This window comes from Gambusia affinis, linkage group LG21 (genome assembly GCF_019740435.1).
Source record: "Gambusia affinis linkage group LG21, SWU_Gaff_1.0, whole genome shotgun sequence".
Lineage (NCBI taxonomy): Eukaryota > Metazoa > Chordata > Actinopteri > Cyprinodontiformes > Poeciliidae > Gambusia > Gambusia affinis.
This window is the reverse complement of record NC_057888.1, coordinates 16872767-16896243: the sequence shown is the minus strand read 5'-3', so window position 1 is coordinate 16896243 and position 23477 is coordinate 16872767. Positions and strand designations below refer to the sequence as shown.

General features: G+C 41.2%; 2 protein-coding genes across 5 annotated transcripts in view; one reads left to right on the top strand and one right to left on the bottom strand.

Moving 5' to 3' along the window:
* Positions 1-23477, top strand: part of ntng1a (netrin g1a) — a 321235-nt gene that overhangs the window by 192740 nt on the left and 105018 nt on the right. For all 4 annotated transcript variants that reach the window (XM_044104584.1, XM_044104587.1, XM_044104583.1 and 1 more), the window contains one exon: positions 10680-11280. In XM_044104584.1, the coding sequence (XP_043960519.1) occupies positions 11032-11280 (249 nt within the window). In that variant the 5' untranslated portion in view covers positions 10680-11031. The remainder of the gene's footprint in view (positions 1-10679; positions 11281-23477) is intronic.
* Positions 1340-23477, bottom strand: part of LOC122824231 (kallikrein 1-related peptidase b11-like) — a 67091-nt gene continuing 44953 nt past the window's right edge. Inside the window, exons 2-7 of the mRNA XM_044104589.1 lie at positions 3365-3470; positions 3020-3209; positions 2749-2931; positions 2531-2589; positions 1848-1996; positions 1340-1742 (exon numbers count right to left, since the gene is read on the bottom strand). Of these exons, the coding sequence (XP_043960524.1) occupies positions 1596-1742; positions 1848-1996; positions 2531-2589; positions 2749-2931; positions 3020-3209; positions 3365-3470 (834 nt within the window). The 3' untranslated portion in view covers positions 1340-1595. The remainder of the gene's footprint in view (positions 1743-1847; positions 1997-2530; positions 2590-2748; positions 2932-3019; positions 3210-3364; positions 3471-23477) is intronic.

The following is a 23477-nucleotide window of genomic DNA, read 5'->3' as shown; positions in this document are numbered from 1 at the left end:
CTTTTCCTCACGTCGCCTCCCCCGGGGCAACGGAGGGTTATGAGCAGGGGAGTAATGAGGGGAAGGGGGCCGCTGTGGCCAGGATGGTGCAGTGGTTACAACCCGGCTTTTTTTTTTTTTTTTTTTTTTGTGATTGCGCTGCTTGTTATCGAAGTCTTCGCCAGCGCTTGTTGTCTCATTACCCGCGACTTGAACCGCTTTTTCATATCGAGACGTCGAGGTGTGTGGCGCACGCACACACACACGCATGCACACACACACACACTAGATCCAGTCATCTCTTTAGTCTCCTCCTTACCACAGTAATATTATGTATCTTAATGGGAACAGGGAGCTCTGAGCCAACAGTTCCTCTGGATAATTGGCTGCTTCCTCACCTGCTGACATCTCCCCCATTGACATTCTTACATTTTACATTTAAGGTGCTTCATTTCTTCTCCCCACCTTAACCTCTTTTTTTTTCTTCTTTTTCCTCCCTCTGTGCCTCTGACTTACACTTACTTTTTTTTTTTTTTACGTTTTGGACTGATTCTACATTGTCATCTTCTGCTAAATTTAATCCTGGCTCTCGGTGAACGCTCATTGTGATTCATGTGATGGACTTTTCTTGCGAGCGAGAATAAATGCAGTGAAATTCTTTCATTTCATTTGAGCAGGACTTATGCAATAAGAGGCACTTTGAGGATATTCGAAGGATTTTTGTTTTTTTTTTAATCAGTGAGAACGCATTGCTGCATTCTCACTGATTAAGATCCTGTTTATGTTTTTCGGTCTTTAACTACTTCTGCTAACTACAGCAAATTTTACTAATTTGTATATCAAAACGTTGTGCTTCTTCTGGAGATTTCTGCTATATCTTTTGCTAAATTTTACTATTGTACTTTTTGAAATGTTTGCACTTTTGTGCCAATTTCAGCCCCATTGAAATAAATTGAAATTCTACAAAATTCTTCTAAAATCTTCTGCTTTTTCACAGCGTACTACTTCTGCCTACTTCAACGTAGAAACTCTGTTATAACAAACCAAAGGAAAGAGCAAAAGAAGAAAAACAAAATCCTCTGGTCTAATTCTTTCTCTAAAAAGTAGTTGCTAAAGTAGTTTTTTTCCCCCTGGATTATAAGTTTGTTCTAATTGCTGTTCTGGGTTGCCAGATAAGTATAAGTAAGTAAGTATCCTCTGGACTTGTATGTTAAAATTTTGAATGTTCCTGTTCTGGACGTACGTTTTCTGGATTCTAGGTTAGTTTAACAGCCTTTAAAGTTCAGTTTGTGTTAAGTATGTTCAAATCTGTTATTTTCTTCACTAACAAGCAGAAATAAGCACAAGAGAGACTCTCTGATCAGATAACAGCCATTTATTTTCTGATAGTGGATATTGTTGCTTGTTATTACAAACAGCAGCTTTACCTATTGAGAAATAAGTCATTATCACAGATTAACTTGTACAGAATAATTTAAATTCCCAAGTAAATCAGAAAAGGAATCAGCTGAAAATTGAAATGAAAAAGATTAACTTGAACTTTGTGATTTTTTTTTGTTTTTGATGCTGGGGACATTTAGCCACTATACAGACATCAAGCAGCCCAAGGTTTTTGGTTATTTAATTGTGTCCTCTATCCACTGCTTGTAGGCACAGACGTCCAGGAAAACACTTTGCCCATCCAGTGTCTTCTCTGATTCTCCAGTGTAGACATAAACGCCATAGAGCCTGTTGTTGAACACACATCCTCCACCAGAGTCGTCCTGTCACAAACACAAAGCTTTCAGTCGTGATGCTGCCGTGATTATCCGGTAAAACAGACACGATGTTTACATTTTGTGCAGAAAATTCTTTAGAGACTGACGTACGCGAGTCAAGTCCTTCTTAGAGCTTCTCACGCTGTACCACTTCTGGTAACTGAACCTAAAGTTCTCGTCTTTTGCCAGCATCTTTTCCATCGTTTCGTGTTCGGCGATCTTAAACTCTGCACACTGGAGATCATTTGGATCTTTTGCACCTGTGGAGGGAAAACAGCATGAACATGTGAGGTCTGTTGAAGTGTTGACACATTTTGCTCAGGATATGACCTTGTTATCTGGGGTTATGAAACTGCAGTATTGTTACTTGTATAAAATGTAATTTTTACATTTGTATCAAAACTGTCCCTATGTGCTCATGGTTGATATGAGACAGATAATCTGTGATAAGCTTGATCTCCTCCACCTCCTCCCTGTTGTCCTGGTTGTCGGCAGAAATGCACCACTCCAAGTCAAAATCAACCAATCAGAGGCAAAACGAGTGCTGTCAATCAATGCTCATGTAAACCCTGGTCACCTTGTGTGCTTGTTAAAATTTTCAGGCTAAGCTCACAGTTCTCTCAGAACTTCCTATTTCAGCTTTATGCTGTTTATCTCAGAGAGGTTTTGAGGATCAAAACTTCAACCAGCCGGCTAAGTTCAGTTTCAGCAGAGAGTCTAAAAATGATTGGAATCATCTGAATCATTTTTGAGGTGACAGCACAAACAATGAGAAACATGAACATTCATCTCACTTCCTCCTTTGGCGGCATCTTGTCTTGCTAGATAACCTGCAATCTGAACCTTGGTGCCGCTGAAACACAAGAAAAACAAAACAAAACAAAAAAACGAGTCACATTAAGAAAAACAACTAACTCTGGGAGACCAGAGCTCAACTTTCTTTCTTGGATGAACTTTGCCTCATTTGGCTGATCAAGAACCAAGTTCTTAGATTTGAGAAGATAAAACTTACAGTGGGAGAGTATCTGGACAGTCGGGCAGTTTGATTGGTTGGACTGTTGTTTTGGCTGACAGCCTCAGCAGCATGATGTCATGCTCACGACCGTCGCTGTCTTTATATACCTCACGTTGAGTGATTGTAAAAGGCTTCTGTGGACCTTTTCTAGGATGACCTGCTACAAGTAGCCCATGAAACCTAGACAAAAAAGACCCAATTAATTAACCGATAACTAATTAACAATCAGTTACTGGTGATTTCTTCAGTCAAACGTTTCCTCACTCACCATCCTGGAGCGTGCTGCCAGCAGTGAGCTGCAGTCAGAACCCACTGATCACTGATCAGAGATCCTCCACAGATTGTTGCTGCTGTTGAACTATGTCTAAAGACGGTCACATGATACTGTCGCTCATCGTCTCTACAGTTCTGACCTCCGATGACTCTCTTCTGCAGAGACACTGAGCTCACTGCAACACCTGGAGAGGAAAGTTGTTGTTTTTAGCAAATTAAATCCACACAGTAGAAATGAGGAATCAAGATGACTGCTCTATACGGGCAAAACTAAAACACAGATCAACATAATTCATAGCATTCAGAGCCAGTGGCAGTGGGTCCGGTGTGTCCGACTCACCCAGCCCCAGTAGCAGCAGCAGAACCTTCAGCAGAGCCATTGCTGGTCCGGCTTCCTGTGAATGGCTGCAGTCCTGCAGCAGCTTTTGAACTCCGTTCACAACTTCCTGCTGGACAGAAAGCCACCAATCACAGGACAGACAGTGATCTATCCAATCACAGGACAGACAGTGATCTATCCAATCACAGGAAAAAAAAGAAAAAAATGAACCTCCACTGCATTCTCTGTCAACAGGCTAAATAACCCAATTAATTGATGTTAATTTGTGACTGTGTAATTTTATAGCATGTTGGAGATTATCCTTTCTCCAGCTTGGTTTGTAATGTATGAGGTTTAAGAAGAGTCAGCAAGTTGAAATCTTCAGTTCCATTTATTAAGACCAAAATACATATACATATATATTTATTTATATATGTGTGTTATGTATATTTTATATATAAAAATACATATATGTGTGTGTGTGTGTGTGTGTGTCAACGTGCAGATAACACATTATCAGATAATATAACACATTATCAGATAATATAACACATTATCATTATAACAACATTATTGATTTATTGCCTCAAAGTTGGTGTTTTTTTGTTATATTTGCGTCAAAAAGTCTTAAATACTAATTAAAGCCTTATAATGTCTTAAATTGGTTAAGAAAAGTAAGTTGACTTTTTAATATTTTAATCAAAGGGTATAAATTTTGAATTAACAGGACTATTAGACCCTCCAATGGTCTTAGCGTGACACTCGGAAAGTATTGTCATGGTTTTAACAGCAGGAAAGTGTGTTGTCCCATCAGACCGTCAGTGCACCAAACCACACACACACAAAAGAAAATTGTAAAAGTACTCGAGGTCAGTGCCAACCTGCAATGATCCTGCTATTAATCCCTTTATTTTTCACATCAAACTTTTCTGTTGGCAAAACGTTTGAGTCGCACTCAGGCATCTTTATTGCATTCTGTGACTAGCTAGCTAGCTAGCTTTTTTGCATCTATCATTAGTAAGTGCAAATTTTTTGCCAGTTGGCTGAACGAAGTCTGTACATTTCTGTGGAGATTCATCCATCCACCAGTCTAAAGCGCTTATCCCTAGCAGGGTTGCCAGGGATGCTGGCGCCTGTCGCCAGCGGTCAACAAGTGGGAGGCTGCTGTCACCCTGGACAGGTCACCAGTCCATCGCAGTTTCTGTGGAGATATGGGTCTTGAATTCTGTTCAAAATTATCTTAGAAACTCTTAAGTTTGAGTTGGTGAAACCTTGCATTAATGATGGATAAACTCAGTGTAGGGATCCTATTGACAGTTGAGCAAACGAATCAATTTTAAATTATATCACTTTCTTTGTCAGAAAGTAACTGGTCATTGGTCATCGCTCTAACACTCGTTGACTCGTGAAGCCAATCCGGGCCTGCGACTTCTTCATTTGGTGAGTGAGTAGCATAACAGAGGCGGGCTGACCTCCCACATTATTCTTTCACATGAGATGACAAAAGGTCACTTAATCACGCCGTTGCGCGTGAAGAAAAGTCAAATGTGTAGATAATGTGATTAATCACATTATTATTGTGGTATTTCACAAGCCAAGACCAGCACTACTTACTACAAGACTTGTCAAATCAAGAAATTCACCAAAACAAACAAATTTATCTGGTGACATGAAATAAGACTACAGAGAGCTTCACGTCTCGCCCAATCTAAAGAAAATCAACACGTAGAAGAAAGGTCGCTGACGTCTTCAAGCTCGAAAGGGTTGCAAAGTCTAATGGACAGTGAAGTTCTGTGGTCTCTCGTGTGCCAAAAAAAGTTGATCCCACTATTTTCTAGCCAACGGTCCTCCCTGATGGAGTCTGATCATTGCCTGATGCTTTACCACAGCAGGTATGGAAAACCACAAATGCGAAAATTTAATCATACACAAATCTATTAATCTCTTTATAATAAATAAATAAATAAATATTGCTTTTTATTTAAGCATTTATGTCAGCTTGACTCATGCAGAACTGATCTGATCGTTTCCATAGCAACAACCAGAAGCATGAAGTCCAGAGAGCTTACTAATGAGGTCATAGATGACATCATGATGACATCATGTACATCACAGTAGATCAAAGAAGTTCTGGTGCTTGAATGCTTGAATCCCAAAGCATCAGTCAGATCCAGACGGTCCTTGGAGATTCAGATTTGTACGGAGCAACAATGTTTGGTATTACAAAGGCGCTTGTTCCCTTGTTTATCCCTCTAGGTTGGGGCATAGGATATGCTGTAACCACGGGCTTGAAGAAAGTGTTTAATAATTACTTTCCAGGGAAGGATTCCGACGAAGGTTACCATAAGGACGATGAAGACGATTTGTTTTGGAAAGAACAAACCGAACCGGCTGGGGAGGTTTGTTCTGGAAAGACAGCAGAGGTTTGTGGGACCACAGACTCTCTCCCATCAAGGACTGGACCAGAAAGTACACAGGACAACGGTACTGTCTCTGAACAAACCGACCCGGCTGGGGAGGTTTTCTCTGCTCAACCCACCAATGTCTGTGGGACCACGGACATTGGTGTGACAGAGACGGTACGAGACAGTACCGAGGACAGTTGTACTGTCTTTGAGCGAACCGACCCGGCTGGGGAGGTTCGTTCAAAGACAACCGTACACAGTGAGGGGGAGAGAACAGTCGCAGAAAAATCTGACCCGGCTGGGGAGGATTTGTCTGCGGCTGATCTCGCAGCTAAAGCTGCGGCTGACGAGTTAGCACAAGCTTTGGTTTCATGGATTCCAGCTCTGTCCTTTCAAGACAATGGTTCTCTGAAGACCACTTTCAGAAGTTCTTTTCAGATTTCAATTTCCCCGGACGAGGAACATATTGCCCAAGAAAATAGAGCCTCTCGAAATGCAAGGATCAACGTTGCCATCGAAGTTGACTGTTCTCCGGACGTTGATAGTGAACAAACCGTGAGGGCTAACGACGAGCATGTCTTCACTGCAGACAGCGACTGCAGTGAAGACATGTCTCAAAATGAACTTTTTTACATTTACGAGAAGGTGAGACATTATGAGACGCCAGATTTTACAGTTTCTCCAGCCCCTCCTCTGGAAGATAAAGGTGCGTTTGGAGAGGAGCCAAAACTGTTGAATTTGGAAGAAGAAAAATTCCTAGATGACCTAATTGACCATCTTGAGGCTGGAGAAATTTGATTAGGACTGAAATTTATGGGACAAAAAGGTAAAAAGAATAGCAGGTTTCTCTCCGGGCGCTCCGGCTTCCTGCCACAGTGTGAAATCACGGCTCTGTAATTAATTGGTCTCTAAATTCTGTTAGTGTGATTAAAACATTTATTTTTGTGGCTTCTCTCCGGGTTCTCCGGCTTCCTCCCATAGTCCAAAAAGATAACTAGCTGACCTTTGCCCCATGTCTTCTCCCATCTCATTTGCTTAAAGTAGTTTCGGCTACTAGGGCAAAAACTACTTTGAGCAAATGTCAAAAATACGTTTTGTAATTAAATTTCATAGATATCAAAAAGTAATTTCCAGTTTGCAGGTTTCTCTCCGGGCGCTCCGGCTTCCTGCCACAGTCTGAAATCACGGCTCTTTAGTTAATTGGTCTCTAAATTCTCCTTAAGCATAAATACAAACATTAATTTATGAATAAAATATAAATATTTTTTTCTATTTTATTCATAAATTAATATACACACACACATATATATTTTATATATAAACAATATATAAATAAATATATATACATATATATAATATATATGTATATAATTACATATATATATGCATATGTACATATATATGTACATACATATATATGTATATACATAATATAAATATTAACATAAATACATATTATATGACAGTTCAAATTTGCTTTGCTATGGCTTGTTGAATACAGAGCAAAATTTGATGTAATCACACATGTTCAGTAGAGAGAAACCAAAATTATTTCAAAACTTTTGAAAACTGATTATATCTTATATTTTTGCAACAGTCACAGCTTGCTCTGTGAACATTGTCATATTTCCAAAATGGCAGAAAATACACATTAAAATGTGCAAATGTTTAGTTTAACAGTCTGAGATTTGACTAATTAGAAACATGATTACATATTCAGCTGTTAATTAAAAAAGCATCTTTTTTATGCAGCTAAAAGTTAGTTTGGTATAAAGTGAAACTAATAACAACGATCAAGTTAAGGACAAACATACAGCATATTAAAAAAAATAAAAATAGAAAAAAGCCTTGATTCTGGAACTAAATGAAACTAAAATGCTTTTTTTTATTTTTAGAAAAGAAACTACAAATGTTGCAACTTTATAGACCAGAAAATGTTACAAGAACTTTATAAAGAACACTCTGTAATGCACAAAAGGACTCTTTGTCTTTTCTCTATCTCTTTTATCTGCTCACACGCACATAGCTGCACGCTTACATAACCATAACAATGTCTGACACACGCAAACATGCTGGTCAGTTGCATTTCCTGGAAAAAAGATAACATCTAAAGAACTCGGCACAAGTTATGCCGATAATTGTTTCAAGCCGAAGTCACTTGTTGACAGTGACTGAGCAGCACTTTGAGACCGACTTTGCGTTCATGTACACTATCGTGGCGTTTCGACGGCTTAGTTCAATTTCACTTGCTACACTTTGTGGGTCGGCCTGCAGAATCAGAACCCACCAACCGGAAATAAACTAGAAACTCTGTTTCACATCAAACTGAATCAACTCTACTCTAATATTTGCTTAAAGTAACATTATTTGTGCCACGAATTCACACAGTGTGTTAATGAAGTCAACAGTTTAACAGTTTGTTCAGCGACTAGCTGATCAAACTGCTTGCAGGTTTTATACTTTTTCCTCCTGGTTTTTCTCTTCGGGCTGCTATTATTCACTCTGAGTCAGGTCCATGTTTCATAACAGGAAAGCCTCACATAATTCCAGCCACGGCCTTGGCTATCTGGCTCTCTGCAGCTCACTGCTGACACATCAGGGAGGCAGATAACTTCATTTAAAAGGTCAGTTTCAATATGAAACATAAGACGGCCAATTAATGAAGCTATTCCAAAAGGAAGGGAATTATTAATGTTGTGTTTAAGATGGCATTTAAAAGAAGCAAAGGCTGATGGAAGGGGAAAATCAAGGGCATGACCACCATATGCCAGTGGCCTCGCGTGGTTGGGAGTTATAAATGGACGTGTTGCCACGAATGAAATAAATCACAGCGTATGATATACTACAGTGGTCCTTCTTATGGCCACATCCACCATTTACACCGCTTTAACAATAGAGTGCAGTCACAACCTGTTAAAATAAGACTTCAGGGACAGTACCAAGATGTGAAGAGCAACTTCCTCTTGGAACGGAATATATTTTTTTATGCCTTTTAAAGAAAAAAAAAAAAACTTTTCCAAGAAAAAATTTCTTGTAAAAGTTTTTTTTTCTTGTGTTATTTCCCCTTTTTGCCATTCTACTGTATGACCTCAAATTTCAGTTCATTCTCATTAGGTTTTCAGTAGGGACGCATGATATTATCGGCCGATGTCAGCTGTAAAATTTAATATCGGACATCGGCCATTCTGTCAAACTAAAAGGTGTTGTTCTTTTAAATGACAATGGTGCCACCTGTGCACTGTATGAGTGTTGTCGTTTTCTTAGAGATTAAATGTCATGAATAAATTTGACATTAAACATAATGCAAGTTAAGAATCTTGCATCATTTTCGGCCTCCTTTTTAGTATTTGCATTTGGTAGCAGGCTAAGTTGACAAAGATAACGCAGCATTTTAATTTCACTGCATAGGAAGCCAAATGTTTTCATGTCTCGTTAGGACTTGTTTTCATTTTTAATAATATTTTAATAGCTGAGTTGCTGACCTTTTAAATGCTTCATGAGAGGAAATGAATAAATAATTAACAGAAGTCATCTCCAATTATTTATCTTGCTGTGTGGAATAAGAATGACTGTAACTGCAGTGACCTGCAGTTCGTGAATTGTGACTTTATTTGCCAAGACGGAAATGTGTATGGCAACATATTCCAGGTAAAAGTATCTTGTACTTTCAGTGACCAGAAGATTCCCAATGATGAAGGCCTAGCTGTTTTAAAACAATCCAGTCTTTAAAAGAGTAGTGGGTGGCACCTGTAGTTTCTACCCCATGGCTGTCTTTATTCATCATGGTTCAAACTGTCTCCATACACCCTAATTTGTCTTTCTTGTAAGCAAGGAGACAATGTAGCAGCTGACCTGGACCTCACGGTAATATGTGGGGGAGGGGTGAAACAGCGTAGCTTCATGGGCCGGATGGTTCCTCTGACTTTTCAAAGGATTTCACACAGGAAGAATGGAATAATGAAAAAATTTTTATAGTTTCGAAGGTGTACATTTTCAAGACCTTCTTGTACCTTATAACCTTTTTCCTAGAGCTGGTTGCCTTGATAAAATCCTACAACTGAATGATGCTCATATCCACCCAAACCAGGATAAGTATCAAATCCTTTTCGTTGGACCAATGCCTCACTATGAGTACCTGTATCTGATTTGGCCGTACAGGCAGATGTAGACCTGTTGTCTCTTCCAGCCCTGTTCCGGATGTAAATTAGACAAGCCGAGGAGCAGTTTAGTTATATTGAACATTGAAAAAGTTGAAAGACTTATCCAAACCTGCTCCTCAGCACAATTCTGTCTCGAGGGGCTGAGGACGTTTCCCTCCACCTGGCTCGGTTGTCTCTCTGACATGCACCATTAACTGGGAGATTTTATGCGGAAAAAGCTTGGAAAGCTGTCTGGCTGTGAACGCATGTCAGCGACTCGTGTAGAAGTCAGACTGGCTCAGTTCTCTCAGACAATCTGAATTGTCTGAATTTGCTGAATCCTTCTGCAAATTGGGTGTATATTATTCCAGTGGCTTAAGTAGAGTCAAACAATAACGTCCCTGCTTTCTGTTGTTTTGCTCGCACCGCGTTTGTCCTTTATGTTAAAGAGAACGCGAGCGGCACTGCTTCTTTCTTTGTGTTGAAGTGAGAAGATTCTCAGGGGTGCGGAGGCTGGAGAAAAGCTGTAACATTGTAGGTTTCGATGCCGCAGAGTGCGATGAAGGTTTGGTGTGAAAGCAGCGGGATCCGGTTTATCCCGATGGCCTCAATTACCGCTTCCTCCCGTGTTTTGATGGACAACAAGCACCAATGTGGTACTTCTGTCTGGCACTTTTCACACGCACACCTCTGCTCCCCGTGCTGTGGCCCGTGCTAATGTTGTCTCACTGTCAAAATCCAGTCCCATAAGGGAGGTTTCCTCACATTCCCTCTTCTTCTGTTTCTCCGCAGCGCCAGATCGTTGCTCGGGGACGCGGACTATGACTGACAGCCAGGGGAGCTGAGGAGACCTGCCACTCATTTTGCTATCGGCGTGTCAGAGGAGCTCGTCTAGACCCCTTCTTCCTCCTCGGTCTTCTCTTCTTATCTTCTGTAACCTCAAAGTCCCGGGCCGCTCTGGAAGCTTGAAAAAACACTTCTCAATCAAGCATTTCTCCCCTGCCCCTCATCCCAAAGGGAGTTTGACATGCCTCCTCACTCAATTTAAGTCATCAGAAAAAGAGGACCACAACCCACCACCCCCCTCCGGTTGGTACATCTTTAGAAGGAGGCTCCGTCAGAAGGAGCTGAGAGAGGAGCAGCCATGAGGTTCCAGTTTGCACTGACCCTCCAGACGATATGGACTGGCATGTGCCACGCAGCCATGCAGCACTACCCTGCAGCGTGGGGCCACTACGACGTCTGCAAGTCCCAGGTGTACTCGGACGAAGGTTTAACCTGGGACTACATGGCCTGCCAACCCGAGGCAGCAGACATGACCCAGTTCCTGAAGGTTTCTCTGGATCCCCCCAACATCACCTGCGGAGACCCTCCGGAGACGTACTGCGCCCTGGTGAGTACGTTACGAAAACTGAAAAGTCCGCTGTCAAGAAAAGAGACGGGGGGGTGTTGGTGGGGAAGGCAGCTTTCTCATCAGTTTATAAGTAATGTGTGTCTACTTGGCAGATTCTGACCCCACAGCCATGACAAACACTCTCAAAAGGCTGTGTGACTCAGATATGTAGCTGTGGCTGAAGGAATTGAGGCTGGTGCCCATTGACGTCACGTTCTGCTGTTTGGAGAGCTGTGTCTCAGTACGCACAGCAAACACAATCTGATGTCGTGGCGATGCCGCTGAAAACACTGGAAAATGTGACTTTTCCAGCTGAAAAAAAAAAAAACAAGCACATGCTTCAGTCATCTTTTTCACACATCACACACCGTTTTCTCTCTGTTCTGTGAGTTTGTATTAGCGCTTCCTCCCTGGAACACTAAGGGCAAGTAAATCATGAATGACGTGTTTGTCTGTTGGTTTATGTGGCTATTTATTTTTGGTTCAGGTTGGGGGGAAAAATCGTGTTGAAGCACATTTGCCCTAATCGGGCGCTGGGTGACTCAGTTTGGAGTACCCAGTGGTGTAGGCGCTGTCGTCCTTGACAGCGTTGTCCTGTTTGATTCTTGGTTTCTGTCCATTTGCTGCATATTTTCCTCCTTCCCTCTGTTCATTTGGTGTACAGTAAAGGCCACAAGAGCCTAAAAAAATCTCGGGCACTCCTGGGTTAAAGCTAAGGGAGCCACAATCAGGACTTTTCATACCGATCCACGTCATTGGACGATATCGTTCCAGTTGAACTGTTAATTAAACTGCGATCAGAAATCAATGCCTTGTAAATTCCTGAAAACTCCGTTTCAAAGTATCCGTCTGCATTACATGACCTGATTTAGTTTTGTAGTTCTGCTCCACTCAATATTCTGGAGCTTTCATCTGTTGGTCAGTGGCAGATACATCGACCTATTTAAAAACCGACTCATTAGCTAATGCTACGGCTGCGGCCGGCATAAAATCGCTGACAGTAAACCAAAAACAGGTATCAGGAAATGAGTTAAGCTGGGGATTCAAACATTCCTCGATCGGGAGCCTGACGTGACACTTTGGTTTGGGACATCCACAGTTAAAAACCTCCCATGATGGAAAATATCCACTCACTGTTTTGATGGCGAAGATAAATTCTAAATTTAAACTCTGCACCGATTTTTGTTGACTGATGCGTTGAAACGCTCAAGCGAGCTAATTTCTTAAGAATCCCAAAATAAGTAAAAGAGAATCATATTAGGTCGAGTATTTAATTAGCTAACCGCTCGCTGCCTTCTTCTGGGCACTTTTCCCCCTTGAAATTCACAGCTGGTCGAAATGATTAATCCGAACTGATGAATCCATTTCGGGCCGCAGCGTGTCACCACGCCATCAAAGATCCCATCAGAACAAACGCGCTCCTCGACGGCTTCGAGAGCCCCTTCAGATAAATCGGGAGATGTTTCAGGGAAAAGTAGTAACTTGAGGCGTATAAATAGACCGTCGCCATCAGCACAAATTCAGCTGAGAGGGAAGATAGAGGAACAAAGAGGGATTAACAAAACACAGATGACAAAAAAAGAAAAAGAAACAGCAAAAGGATGATCAGAGAGGCAAGACGGAGCGCACATGAGGGAGACGGAGGCTCGGAGGACTCTGTGCAAAGCAGAAGACGACTGAAGAACTAATGTCTCCTGCGCAGGGGAGGAGGGATGCAGGCTCTAAAATGTGAATAATTCAACGTGTTTTGTAGCTAATGTGTTTTATTCATAGGACGCATTATTCAGCACGACATCTCAGAGGCACTTCTCAAAAAATGCTGACTCCTGTGACTCTGAGGTTGGTTGAAGACGGTGGGTTGAGGGGGGCAGCGCATCGTCACACTCTGGCCGCGTGCCCAACAGCTGATTGACACAAAGAGCCAGAAGCGTTTGGAAAGAGTCGGTATGACTCAGAAAAAAGTCTGAAATATCGTGATTTGATTTCGGTGCTTTGCTTTTCGTCCTCAGGAAGTCGGAAATCAGGTGGTTGCTGATGTTTATCCGGGATTGTGGTCATGTGACTGATGACACCAGGGCATCTTTACGTTCATCATGTGAAAAAATAGGATTTTAATTTATTTTATTTTTCTTTACAGAGTTCCGTCGTGATCAGTCCAATGATTTAATCTCACAGCCCTCTGGAAAAGTAAATGTCAAAAAAAAATAATAATTAAGCTGTCATTTTTCGATTTCATAGTAAAGCAGAAAAAATCCATCTTTACTTACTTCCCCACTTACATTTTTTATTTCATATTTCGAAGCCTGGTCAATATTTCAACACTTCACTTTGGAAAACAACAAACCTTACCAACTATTTTTGGTCTAATATCTAGTGCAAATATCTTTGTACGCTTGCAATAAGACAAAAGTAACTTACAATGAACTTTTTTGCAACATATATAACTTTGATTTAAGTCAAAAATTCCTTAATAGTGATTAAAAGAAAGTACTTGTTCCTTTGGCTGATTATTAAACTTATAAGATATTTTTCCCGTGTTATTAATGATATCATCTGCTAGTGGAACAACTTCTTTTTCACCAATGTAGGTGCTTGTTTTATTAATTTCAAACAAGCACCTACATCTTGCTGAAAAGTTACTTGTAAGTTAGTTTTTTTTAATTATTATTATTATTTCAAGTGTACCAAGATATTTGCACTGGAAACTTGCTCAAAAATACTTGGTAAGATTTTGTGTTTTTGCAGTTAAAACATTATTTTGAAGTTAATTTTCTGGACTCATCAGTTGGTTGACTGTAAAAGTCTAGATTGTCTAAAGTGACAAATATAAAATCTGGTTTCACGGTTTTTGCTCGGCAGCAACGAAAAGATCTAAATCCTGGATAAGCACCAGCAGCCGTCGGATTCCTATTTCTGCTGGAGAAACACAGCTGAAACTAGTTTTACGATTATTACCGCCAGTATTTTTAACAAGCTGATGACGGCTTATTGAATTAGCGGCAGTTTGTGCCGCGCCGCTGCACCGGCGGTCAATGCGACAGGAGGGCCTCGATTAACCAGGCGGCGGCCGGGGCCCACGGAGCCATTTCCTCTCTCCGTTGTGCTCCGCAGATCACAAATCACACGAGCATCAGTGAAATACGACCCCCATCGAAACCCCTCTCCCCCCACTCCACCTCGCCGCTCAGAGTCCGATCCTCTGCGATTGCTTTATTTTTACCTCGGGCGGAGAAGCGCGGCTCCAGATCAACACGGAAACAATTATCATTGATATTTCAGCCACTGAGCCAATCTGCCGCTGCAGAGTCAATAGGGCTCGTATCACGAGTCGGATCGTTGCGCATACGGGTAATTATCCTATGCTGGCGTTTATCGGGGAAAATCATCTCTCAATTGATTATTATTATTATTTTTTATTTCTGCGCTCACAGAGGACGTTGTTGCCTGGATTCTACTTCCTGGACACCGAGGCCTGTCAGGAGCGAGGGAGGGAGGGTGAAGCTGGAGGGCGTGGCGCTCAAGTGAGCTCCGGTCGCGGCCTCTATCCCAGGGTCACAGCTAAAGGAAGACAGCGTCACACACTACACACACACACACACACACACACACAAACTGCTTGCTCCAGTAAAGACTTTTTATTCTCCTTCTAGCCTGCTGACCTTTTCAACAGCAATAAGCTGGCATTCTCTGAACTCTGGCACATGAATCTGCCATGATATGAGATTTCACCGTCCCCTCCAGTTAGACTCACACCGGCTTCTAGATGCCTGGACAGCCTTCACAGCCGCAGCCACCTCCACGGCTGACATTGTGGTTGGGACGCGAGAAGGCGGCTTTAGCTTTGGCGTCTGTGAATTGTTAATGGAATATTTTCAGAAAGGGAGCTGCTTGTTTTTGGGGAAATTTACAGCGAAGTATTAGGGCCAAGCTAAGAAGAAACAAAGAAAATGATGAGAATGAAGCCATATATTAGCAGGTAGAACTTTGGTATCGGTTTTAGAAATAAGGAAATAAATACTTAATCTGTTAATACATCAGCATCAGCTTGTTATCTGTCTTGTGTCTTGCTACTCATAATAACCTGATGCTGTTTACTATGACTTTAATCTGGTAATATTATAATATTATAGCATTATAATAGCAACTTATTTCTGGTAATTTTACAATTTTATACTGGTAATATAAAATCGAAATATTACCAGTTCTCATATTTTATTCTGGGGTTAATATGACTTTTTTCTTGTAATATTGCTGCTTTACTCTCGTATAATTCGGATGTTATACTCGTGCGAGTTCATTCTCATAATTTTACGACTTTATTCTCATATTTTTATTGTTTCCTCGGCCTGGAAAAATAGATTTTTACAATCTGTTGTAAAAATTTGCCAAAAAAAAAAAAAAAGAAGATTAAAGCTAAAGGCTTCGACGATAAAATACTGTTATTGGCTTTTGTTACTGTGGATGTCTTCGGTCTTGGCAGAGAAAGTGCAGTCTGTGTCTATATTGGTGGCGAATCTGATAAATCCTTAAAAGTCCACTGTGGTCCCCGGCCAGTTAGCAGGTAATGTGGAAAGGAAAAAAAAAAAGATTATTAGATGCTGGTGGATAATGTGTCCTTTTTTTTTTAGTTTTAACATCAATCAGAAATAGACAAATACAAGGTTTTGATTCAGTTTAACTCGCAGAATTAACGTAGGCTTTCCAAACAATCAGCTTTTCTCTACTTAAAGCTTTTTGCCCCCCTGCCTTTAAACGTGAAATTATTCTTTGTTTCTGTTAATAATGAGTGTGAAACTGTCTGAGTATTTTTATTTTTATTTTTTAAATATCTTCTTCACGCTGATTTAATTCATGCAGTCTGGTGGTGCTTTCAAGGCGAGCTTCATAAAAAGCATTAGCAGGCAGAACTGTGAAATGGTTGCGTTTCTCCTGCTCAGGTCCAGAATCATCTCCTTTTCCTGAATGTAAAATTAACTATTTCGGCTTAGTGTTGAACGTGGCAAACTGTATTCAGGCTTTTTTTAAAGCTTTAGAAAGGGGTTAGCTTAAAAAATGAATTAAAAAAAAAAAATCACAAAATACTTCAGTTATGAGTAAATTCAGCTTTTTTTTTTTTGAGGCATTCGACAAAGACGGTGTGGAAATATATCTGCTTTGAGACTCTACGATGCGTTTTTTAAAAAGAAGGAAATATGCAAAATACACAGTTATTACACAAATACAGAATAATTTTTTATACCGTCTAAACTGGAGAAAAACTCAACTGTTCTATTTCCATTTGATAAAATTTTAACATCATCTACCATCAACCTTTTTTTTTTTTGCTGCACCAATCAGAAATTTTGCGGCTTAGACTCAGTCTTAACCTTGCTAACACCAGTACAGTATAGAAGCTGGTTCAACACTTAAACAAAAAAAAAAAAAAAAAAAACACAAATGCAGATTAGATTCACCTTCCTGTTGTCTATTCAAAATCTGGCTCTCTCTCACCTGCTGGGTTAACCATAGACGTATCTTTTTGACATGTTTTTTGTTTTGTTTTGATTCTTACACAAACAACTTCTACACTAAAGGTTGTTGCGGTTCGTAGCACTTGGCACGATGCATTTACTGCTCGAAAATCATCAATCCGAGTCAATTCTTTTGTCCCAGTGAATACAGACGTTCATTACAGATTATTTTTAGATGTACACCAATTTTGCTGATACATATGTACGTAAATAACATTAGATATGTGCATTTAAGCTTATGTTTTACCAGTTTCTTGTAATAATGAGCTATGACAACATTCATATGCCGCTTCCATGAACCTCATCTTTCTAAGAGGCACCGTACAGGGGCTGGTCTTCAGGCTGCTGGTACTTCCTGTGGATTTACATCGTGTCATAATAGTCTCGCCTTTCCCTAACCAGATCCTAATTGGAGGTTGTCGTCCCTCCGCTGTCCCAATCTTACACGACGTGCCACCGCTCAACGTCATCCACGCCGGCGTTTCATTGAGAGGGCAATATGCCATCAGCAGGAATAATGCGTCTCATTTCTCGCAGCAACACTCAGCCGACGTGAGGTCCGAAGGATGGAGAGAAAGAAATAAGACGAGACCTGTTTTGTTTTGCAGCTCTATCGTCTCCTCCGTGACTTTCTGTCGAACCCGTTCATGTTGACGTTTTGGAAAAACCCGAAGCCTACGCTTCACCTCTCCACCTAGGGTTTGCTGCGTGAAAAGCGACACACGAGTTCTACGGCAACTGTAGACGCGGCAGAGAAAGACTATTAATTAGCAGAACTGTTGAACATCAGAGGACAAAACTCTGAAAGCGTGAGCATTTCGTGGCTTTCATCTCAGCCGGACCGAACAAAATCAAAGGTCTGTCGAGGCTCGTGACTGAGGCAAAGGACGCGAACCAAAACAAATTAAAGTGAGACAAATCAGAGTCATTCTCAACTCCGTATTTCACCCTCCATCTTTGTTTGGTTAATCATAGCTATCTGGAGTCGCGAACAAAGGTGCAGTTGTTGTTTCTGCATAATTTACCAAGATGCAACGTTTGGGACTTGACTGGATTTTCTTTTTTCCTCACAGTATTTTTCATCTAATGCTCAAGGGAATGCTGCCTCCTTTGTGTGATTTAATTAGCCTAATCAACTCTCAGCAGCAAGAAGGTAATGCTAAGGTTGCCCACACTCATGATTCTGTTTGGTTTGATCTCCATCCGTTTTATTGGTGCAATACAATAAAACAGAGTTCAAAAAAATGTGAACATTAAAGAAAAGTTCACGTATTCAGCGAGCAAAACATGTTAAATTGTTTTAAAGTTTTTATTCCTGTTAATGTTGATGTTTAATTAATCTAAAGCATTAACTTTTCAATTACATTTTTTATCTTAATGAGCCGTACCTATATGTATTGCAGAGCAGGTATGCTTAAAAATCTAAGTCAGGCACATTTTAAAACAAACCGGTCCTGAATTACCATGGCAACATGGTCGGAAAGCTTGTTGTTTTTTTTGTTTTTTTTACAAGATGTGAAATACGGAAGATGGAGTACACTGTAAAATAGTCCCACATGCATCAGAAAAACGAAGAAGAAATCTCTATTGTGCTAAATCCGCAGCCTTCACCGCCTCCTCTGTTCTCTCCTTAATCTTCCACGCTGAGGATCTCTAATGGCTGCGGGCGTGCAGCGGCGAGCGCTACACCACACATCAATATTTTGCGTCATAGCTGACAGCATTGCAACTGGTTTATATGCGCTATAAGCTATGATGGTGCAGCTGTTTTGGGTTAAAAATTGAGGGCCAGTACTCACCCTGCTTGCAAGAAGGAAGAAACGGGGGGAAACGGAAATTATCTCCTGTCTTACTGACAATTTGGTGTTTATTTGTTCTCTCTTCTATAGGCTGATTGTGTCTTTTGGCTACTTTGGGATTCTTAACACTGCTCTGCCAAGAAAGTTCAATGTACCTAAATGTTGACCAGCAACGTTTGCTGACGAAACGCAGAGTTGAGCAGAACGGGGACTTTACTGTTTCGTTTGAACCGTTTGCGTGAGGATTAGGACAAAACGATGAGGTCGTAAACCACGTCCTGCCATCCCGGCAGCGTTCTCTGAAAGCTTACATGATCTCATCAGTGGTCGTGCTTCTGTCCAAAGATAAAAGAAAATTGTTCTCGCCACTGTGTCAGATGTGCTCAAGAAATAATCCTGGAGCATTGTGAGTATTTTTAGCATCCTTGATAGAAACGGTGTTAAACACCAGATTGGGTCTGAGGATTGGAAATCATAGCAGACATGACAATTTTAGAACTTTCGGTGAAACAAATTCGCCGTTTTTTTTTACACAGCGGCAATTACATTCAGTTAACACTAAATACCTTGTGAAACCGGCTCCGTGCTCACGCTCGTCCCACCTATGTGCCCCTTCTCTGAACCAAGCCTTATTACAAGCTTGCACTTTGTAGCAGTTGCCGGAAACTCTCCACCTGCACTGGGAGAACAGGGCAGACAAAATGTCTGTGAGGCTTTTTTACCTTTCTGACCAAAGATGAAGGTTATAGTTAACTGCAGCCACAGGAGGACTTTATCACTCTCTCCCCAGCAACGTCCCGTGTCATAAAGTTTGCATGAGCAGGGGAGGTGGTGGCGTCTGAATTTTGATCGTCGTCGCACTTCCTCAAAGCGCTCCTCTTCGGAGCCTTCACAGTCTAAAACAAACGCGGCTTTTGTCAGCGGAGCCGCGGCAGGCTCAGCAGAAGTCCAACAAATAATTGTTTAGATTTTGAAAAAGAAATTTAAAAAAAATCCCAAACCTCCTCATAATTGGCATGTTGAGACGTGCCTTTTGTGACGTCTAAGTGACACCAAGAGAACTCTGTGTTTTTGTTTTCTGTCGGGGTTTTTGTTTTTTTCCATACAATTTGCTCTGGTGCTGAGGCTGGTTTTAAATGACTTTTTTTTTTTTGGCTTTGCTTTGACATATCTGACAACAGATATTAATGGAAGGTATTTAATGTTTTACCTGTCTTCTTTCTAGAATCATTATTGTCACCTCTTGTGATTACCACCACCACCACATTATCATCATGTGGTTGTGTCAGATTTAAGTGATTTAAGTAGCATATGAGAATATATATATATTGTGCTAGTAGAAGGAAATGTTTCCTCCCCGAAATGGGGGGAAAAAAAGTTAGCAGAAGTGAAGTCGGTGAGAAGTTGGTATGCAGACAACATCAGGAGTCGCTCTGTGATGTTGCTGTGTGAGTGTGTGACTCGTCTATCTGGGCTCCATCAAGGCGTTCGGTGCTGCCTCGCCGTTTACACTGCCATAACAAGATAACAAGGGGCCCCCTTGACTCCAGCCTCCCACAGGCTTTGCTGCTGACAGTTCTTTTTTTTTTTTTTTCCCAAAGTTTTCAGCAAAACATTTCCTCCTTTGTCATAAACTATGGAGGATTACTCAGAATTCATGCGATACTCAGTCGGTGTCATAACAATAAGATGAAGCCACATGTTGACTGAGTGTGTCGTGGAAAATGTTTCAACAGAGGAGCTGAGAGAGAGAGCACAATATTTCATTTATCACAAATAAAAAGAATTGTGTCTATCCCGTTTACAGATTCGGAGGTCACCGGATGTGAATGCAAAATGGAGTTTTCAAATGATGGGTTGGTGGGATAAGTCTTTCGAAATGTTCGAACCGCTCTTCTTTCTTAATTCAGTCGTATTGTCCATATGGCAAGCCCCAGCTTATCTGGTGTGTTGAAACATTCAACATAACATTTTAATTGGAGTACAGACGTTGGTCAGCTTGACAAAACGGCTCCAAATGCAACAGTCTCGTGTGAAAATGAAGATCCATCCACAGGTATGATATTTACATGAGCATATTCGCTAATTGCTGAAGTCTGTTTGATTTGGTTGTTAGCCTTCAAACCAAACCCGGTTAGTTTGCTTTGTAACATTGTTTGTCTGCACAACTCAACTATCCCTGAGCCTGAGACTACAACCTGACAGCTGGACATTCTCCTTCTGGATTTACCGTTGGAGAGCACAAATTCATAGTTTCAATCAATTAGCAGTTTGAGAAATCCTTTGATCTCCGGTGGCAACGACTCAGCTGTGCAAAACACCACGTTGGACCTAGCTCCGCCTTCCAGGCATAGCTCCTCCTTAGAGCTGCACTTTCCAAGCTTCCTTACTTCCGCTTGTCAGAGAGGGGAGTCTTCCCCTGCAATTCTCCCGCTTAGTTCCTTCAGACTAGCCAGCAGCAATTAGCAAACACCCAGTAGAGTGGCACGTCAGCTGAGCTCATTATATTATACTAATAATGTTGTTCATAGAGGAGCTATGTTGTGATGACTTCCTGAAGGCAGAGTTTCAGAAAGAGCAGCAGACTTCAAAGCAACAGAGGCGCAATTTCAAAGAATTAAATTGGAAAGTCAATTTTCCTTTAAGTTGTATTTGAGATATATGTATGTAGCAGTTTTATTTCAACTAAAATTAACATAACTACTTGTCTGCACAATAAAATGGAAAATATATAACACTGCCCCTTTAAATACCTCATTTTATTTCAACCACAACCTTTAGTGTATTTATACTTTGTGTGAGAGATCAAATCAGAGCTGTTCCTCATTGTGAAAGGTTGCCCAGTTCTGAAAATCTATTGCTGAGAAGCAGCTCCTCAGCATGATGCTACCACCACCGTGTTCCAGTTAAGTGCAGAGGTAGTAGAGACACATTAATAATGGATCCTTTTCCATCTCTGCAGAGCTTCTCAACAATCGTTGCTCCTGACAATTCAACCAGAAATTTGCCGTAGTTCTCAACTTATCGTGCGCTCACAGGATACATGCAGAACACGAACCGTCCCTTTGGGGGCTTCACAGCCTGACCTCTTGTGCAGGGATTCTATTTTCCTTCTCGCATATATTTTACTCGACAAAAGCATCTTTTTTTTTCTTTTTTTTTCTTTCCTCGCCTCCCTTTCTTTTCCATTGCTCTGTGGGCACTAAATCCCTCATGCAGTAATGGGGGGGCTTTTGTTGCATTTCACACTTCATCACTCGTGGAAAATGATGGTCCACTCCCCGCGCACGAGGCTCGGAGAACAGATAGGGGATGCCGCTGCGGGGCTTTAAGGAGAGATCCGTTGACTTTTAATTGCTCTTTGATCCTTGCAGGTGGATTTTCCCCACCACCCTGTTAGCGCTCACATGGCTGAAAACTGGTGGTTGTTCCGAATACACCGGTTCCTCTTTGGGATATGGATAATGAGAGTGAGCCAGCACAGACAGAGCCTAGAAAAGAGAAGCAAGGTGTTCATAGTGAGAGGTGCTCGGGTTTTCATTTATTATTATTATTATTTTTTTTTTTTTTTGCAAGGAGCTTGTAATGTCAGTTGCACATGCTAAGTGGGTTCCTCCGAACAAAGCGTCCTCGGTGATCCCATCTCTCATTTTTGTTGTCAATGTTAGGGTGGAGGAGGAGTGTGTGTGTGTGTGTGGGGGGGGGTCAGCTGCCATGACAGCGGAGGCAGAGGCTCTCCATCACCTGCTCGGCGTTGCAAAGCAGCGGCGCCTCTCATCGCGCGCCCCGGCACAATAAATATTGCACCCGCTTTGCGATGATTTTCTGCTCGCATCTGCCATACCGTCTGCTTCTATTTGCGTCTCGCTCGTACAGTCACACCACGGGGCTTTTCATGAATCCCGAACTGACATTCATGTCTTACTGTTTCAGGTGGCTGTTCGCTTCTATTTTAGGATCTGAGCCACGGTATGGGCCATAATTAGGATTTGTTTTAAAAAAAAAAGAGAGATCCATAAGACCGCACGCCACGTCTGAATCGGGTTACTCTAACTCCATTTGGACTGTTAACACAATTGGGCCTGCCATTACACAGAGGCCGCTGTGTTGAAGTGCGGCACAAACAGCTACACCGGCTTCAGAGGCATCCAAAAATACACTAGCGTTAGCATTAGTTAGCGCTGGCCTTGAGCGGTTGCAAAAGATGTGGCAACGAAAACAATCGTGCCTTCCACAGCTTCACGCGCGAATCTGCTGATCGCCGTTTGAGCCGATAAATAACCATGACAACAGAATCAATGCGGTCTGACAACCTTGCGGGTAATATTAACAGTCGAGGCTGTAGTTTCGCAATTAGGAATTAAATGCTGTTTAATCACTCGATTTCTCCGCTTGGACGCATCTAGCTGTGTGATGAAATGCCTTTGAACCACTGCATTCATCTTGATCTGGGGTGATGACGCTTCACTGTGTCACCATGCTCAGCGACAGCGACTTTCACTTGGCAACAACTGCCATCGCAGAGAGATTGATGTTTGTTAGGAGACGGCTATGATTTCTAGTTGGACTCTAAAAGCACATTTTATGGATTTTGTTTTCTTTTTGCTTTGATTAGTGTGCAAGAGCAATCTCTTTGGCATGTCATCACTGTTTATCACCGTTATATTCTGCATCGTTTTTCTCACTAACTGATCATGTAGAAACCAGTTTGATTACAATGACTTTTAATGGAGGGAAGCATTCATTGTCTTCTTTCTGGGATAATCAGTGGACTATTGTAAAAAAAAAAAAAAAAAAAAATCTCATTAGATGAGAACAGCTCCAATGTTTAGTTGCAGACGTAAGAATCATTGAAATAAATAAGAAAAAAAATTGTCCACATGGTAAA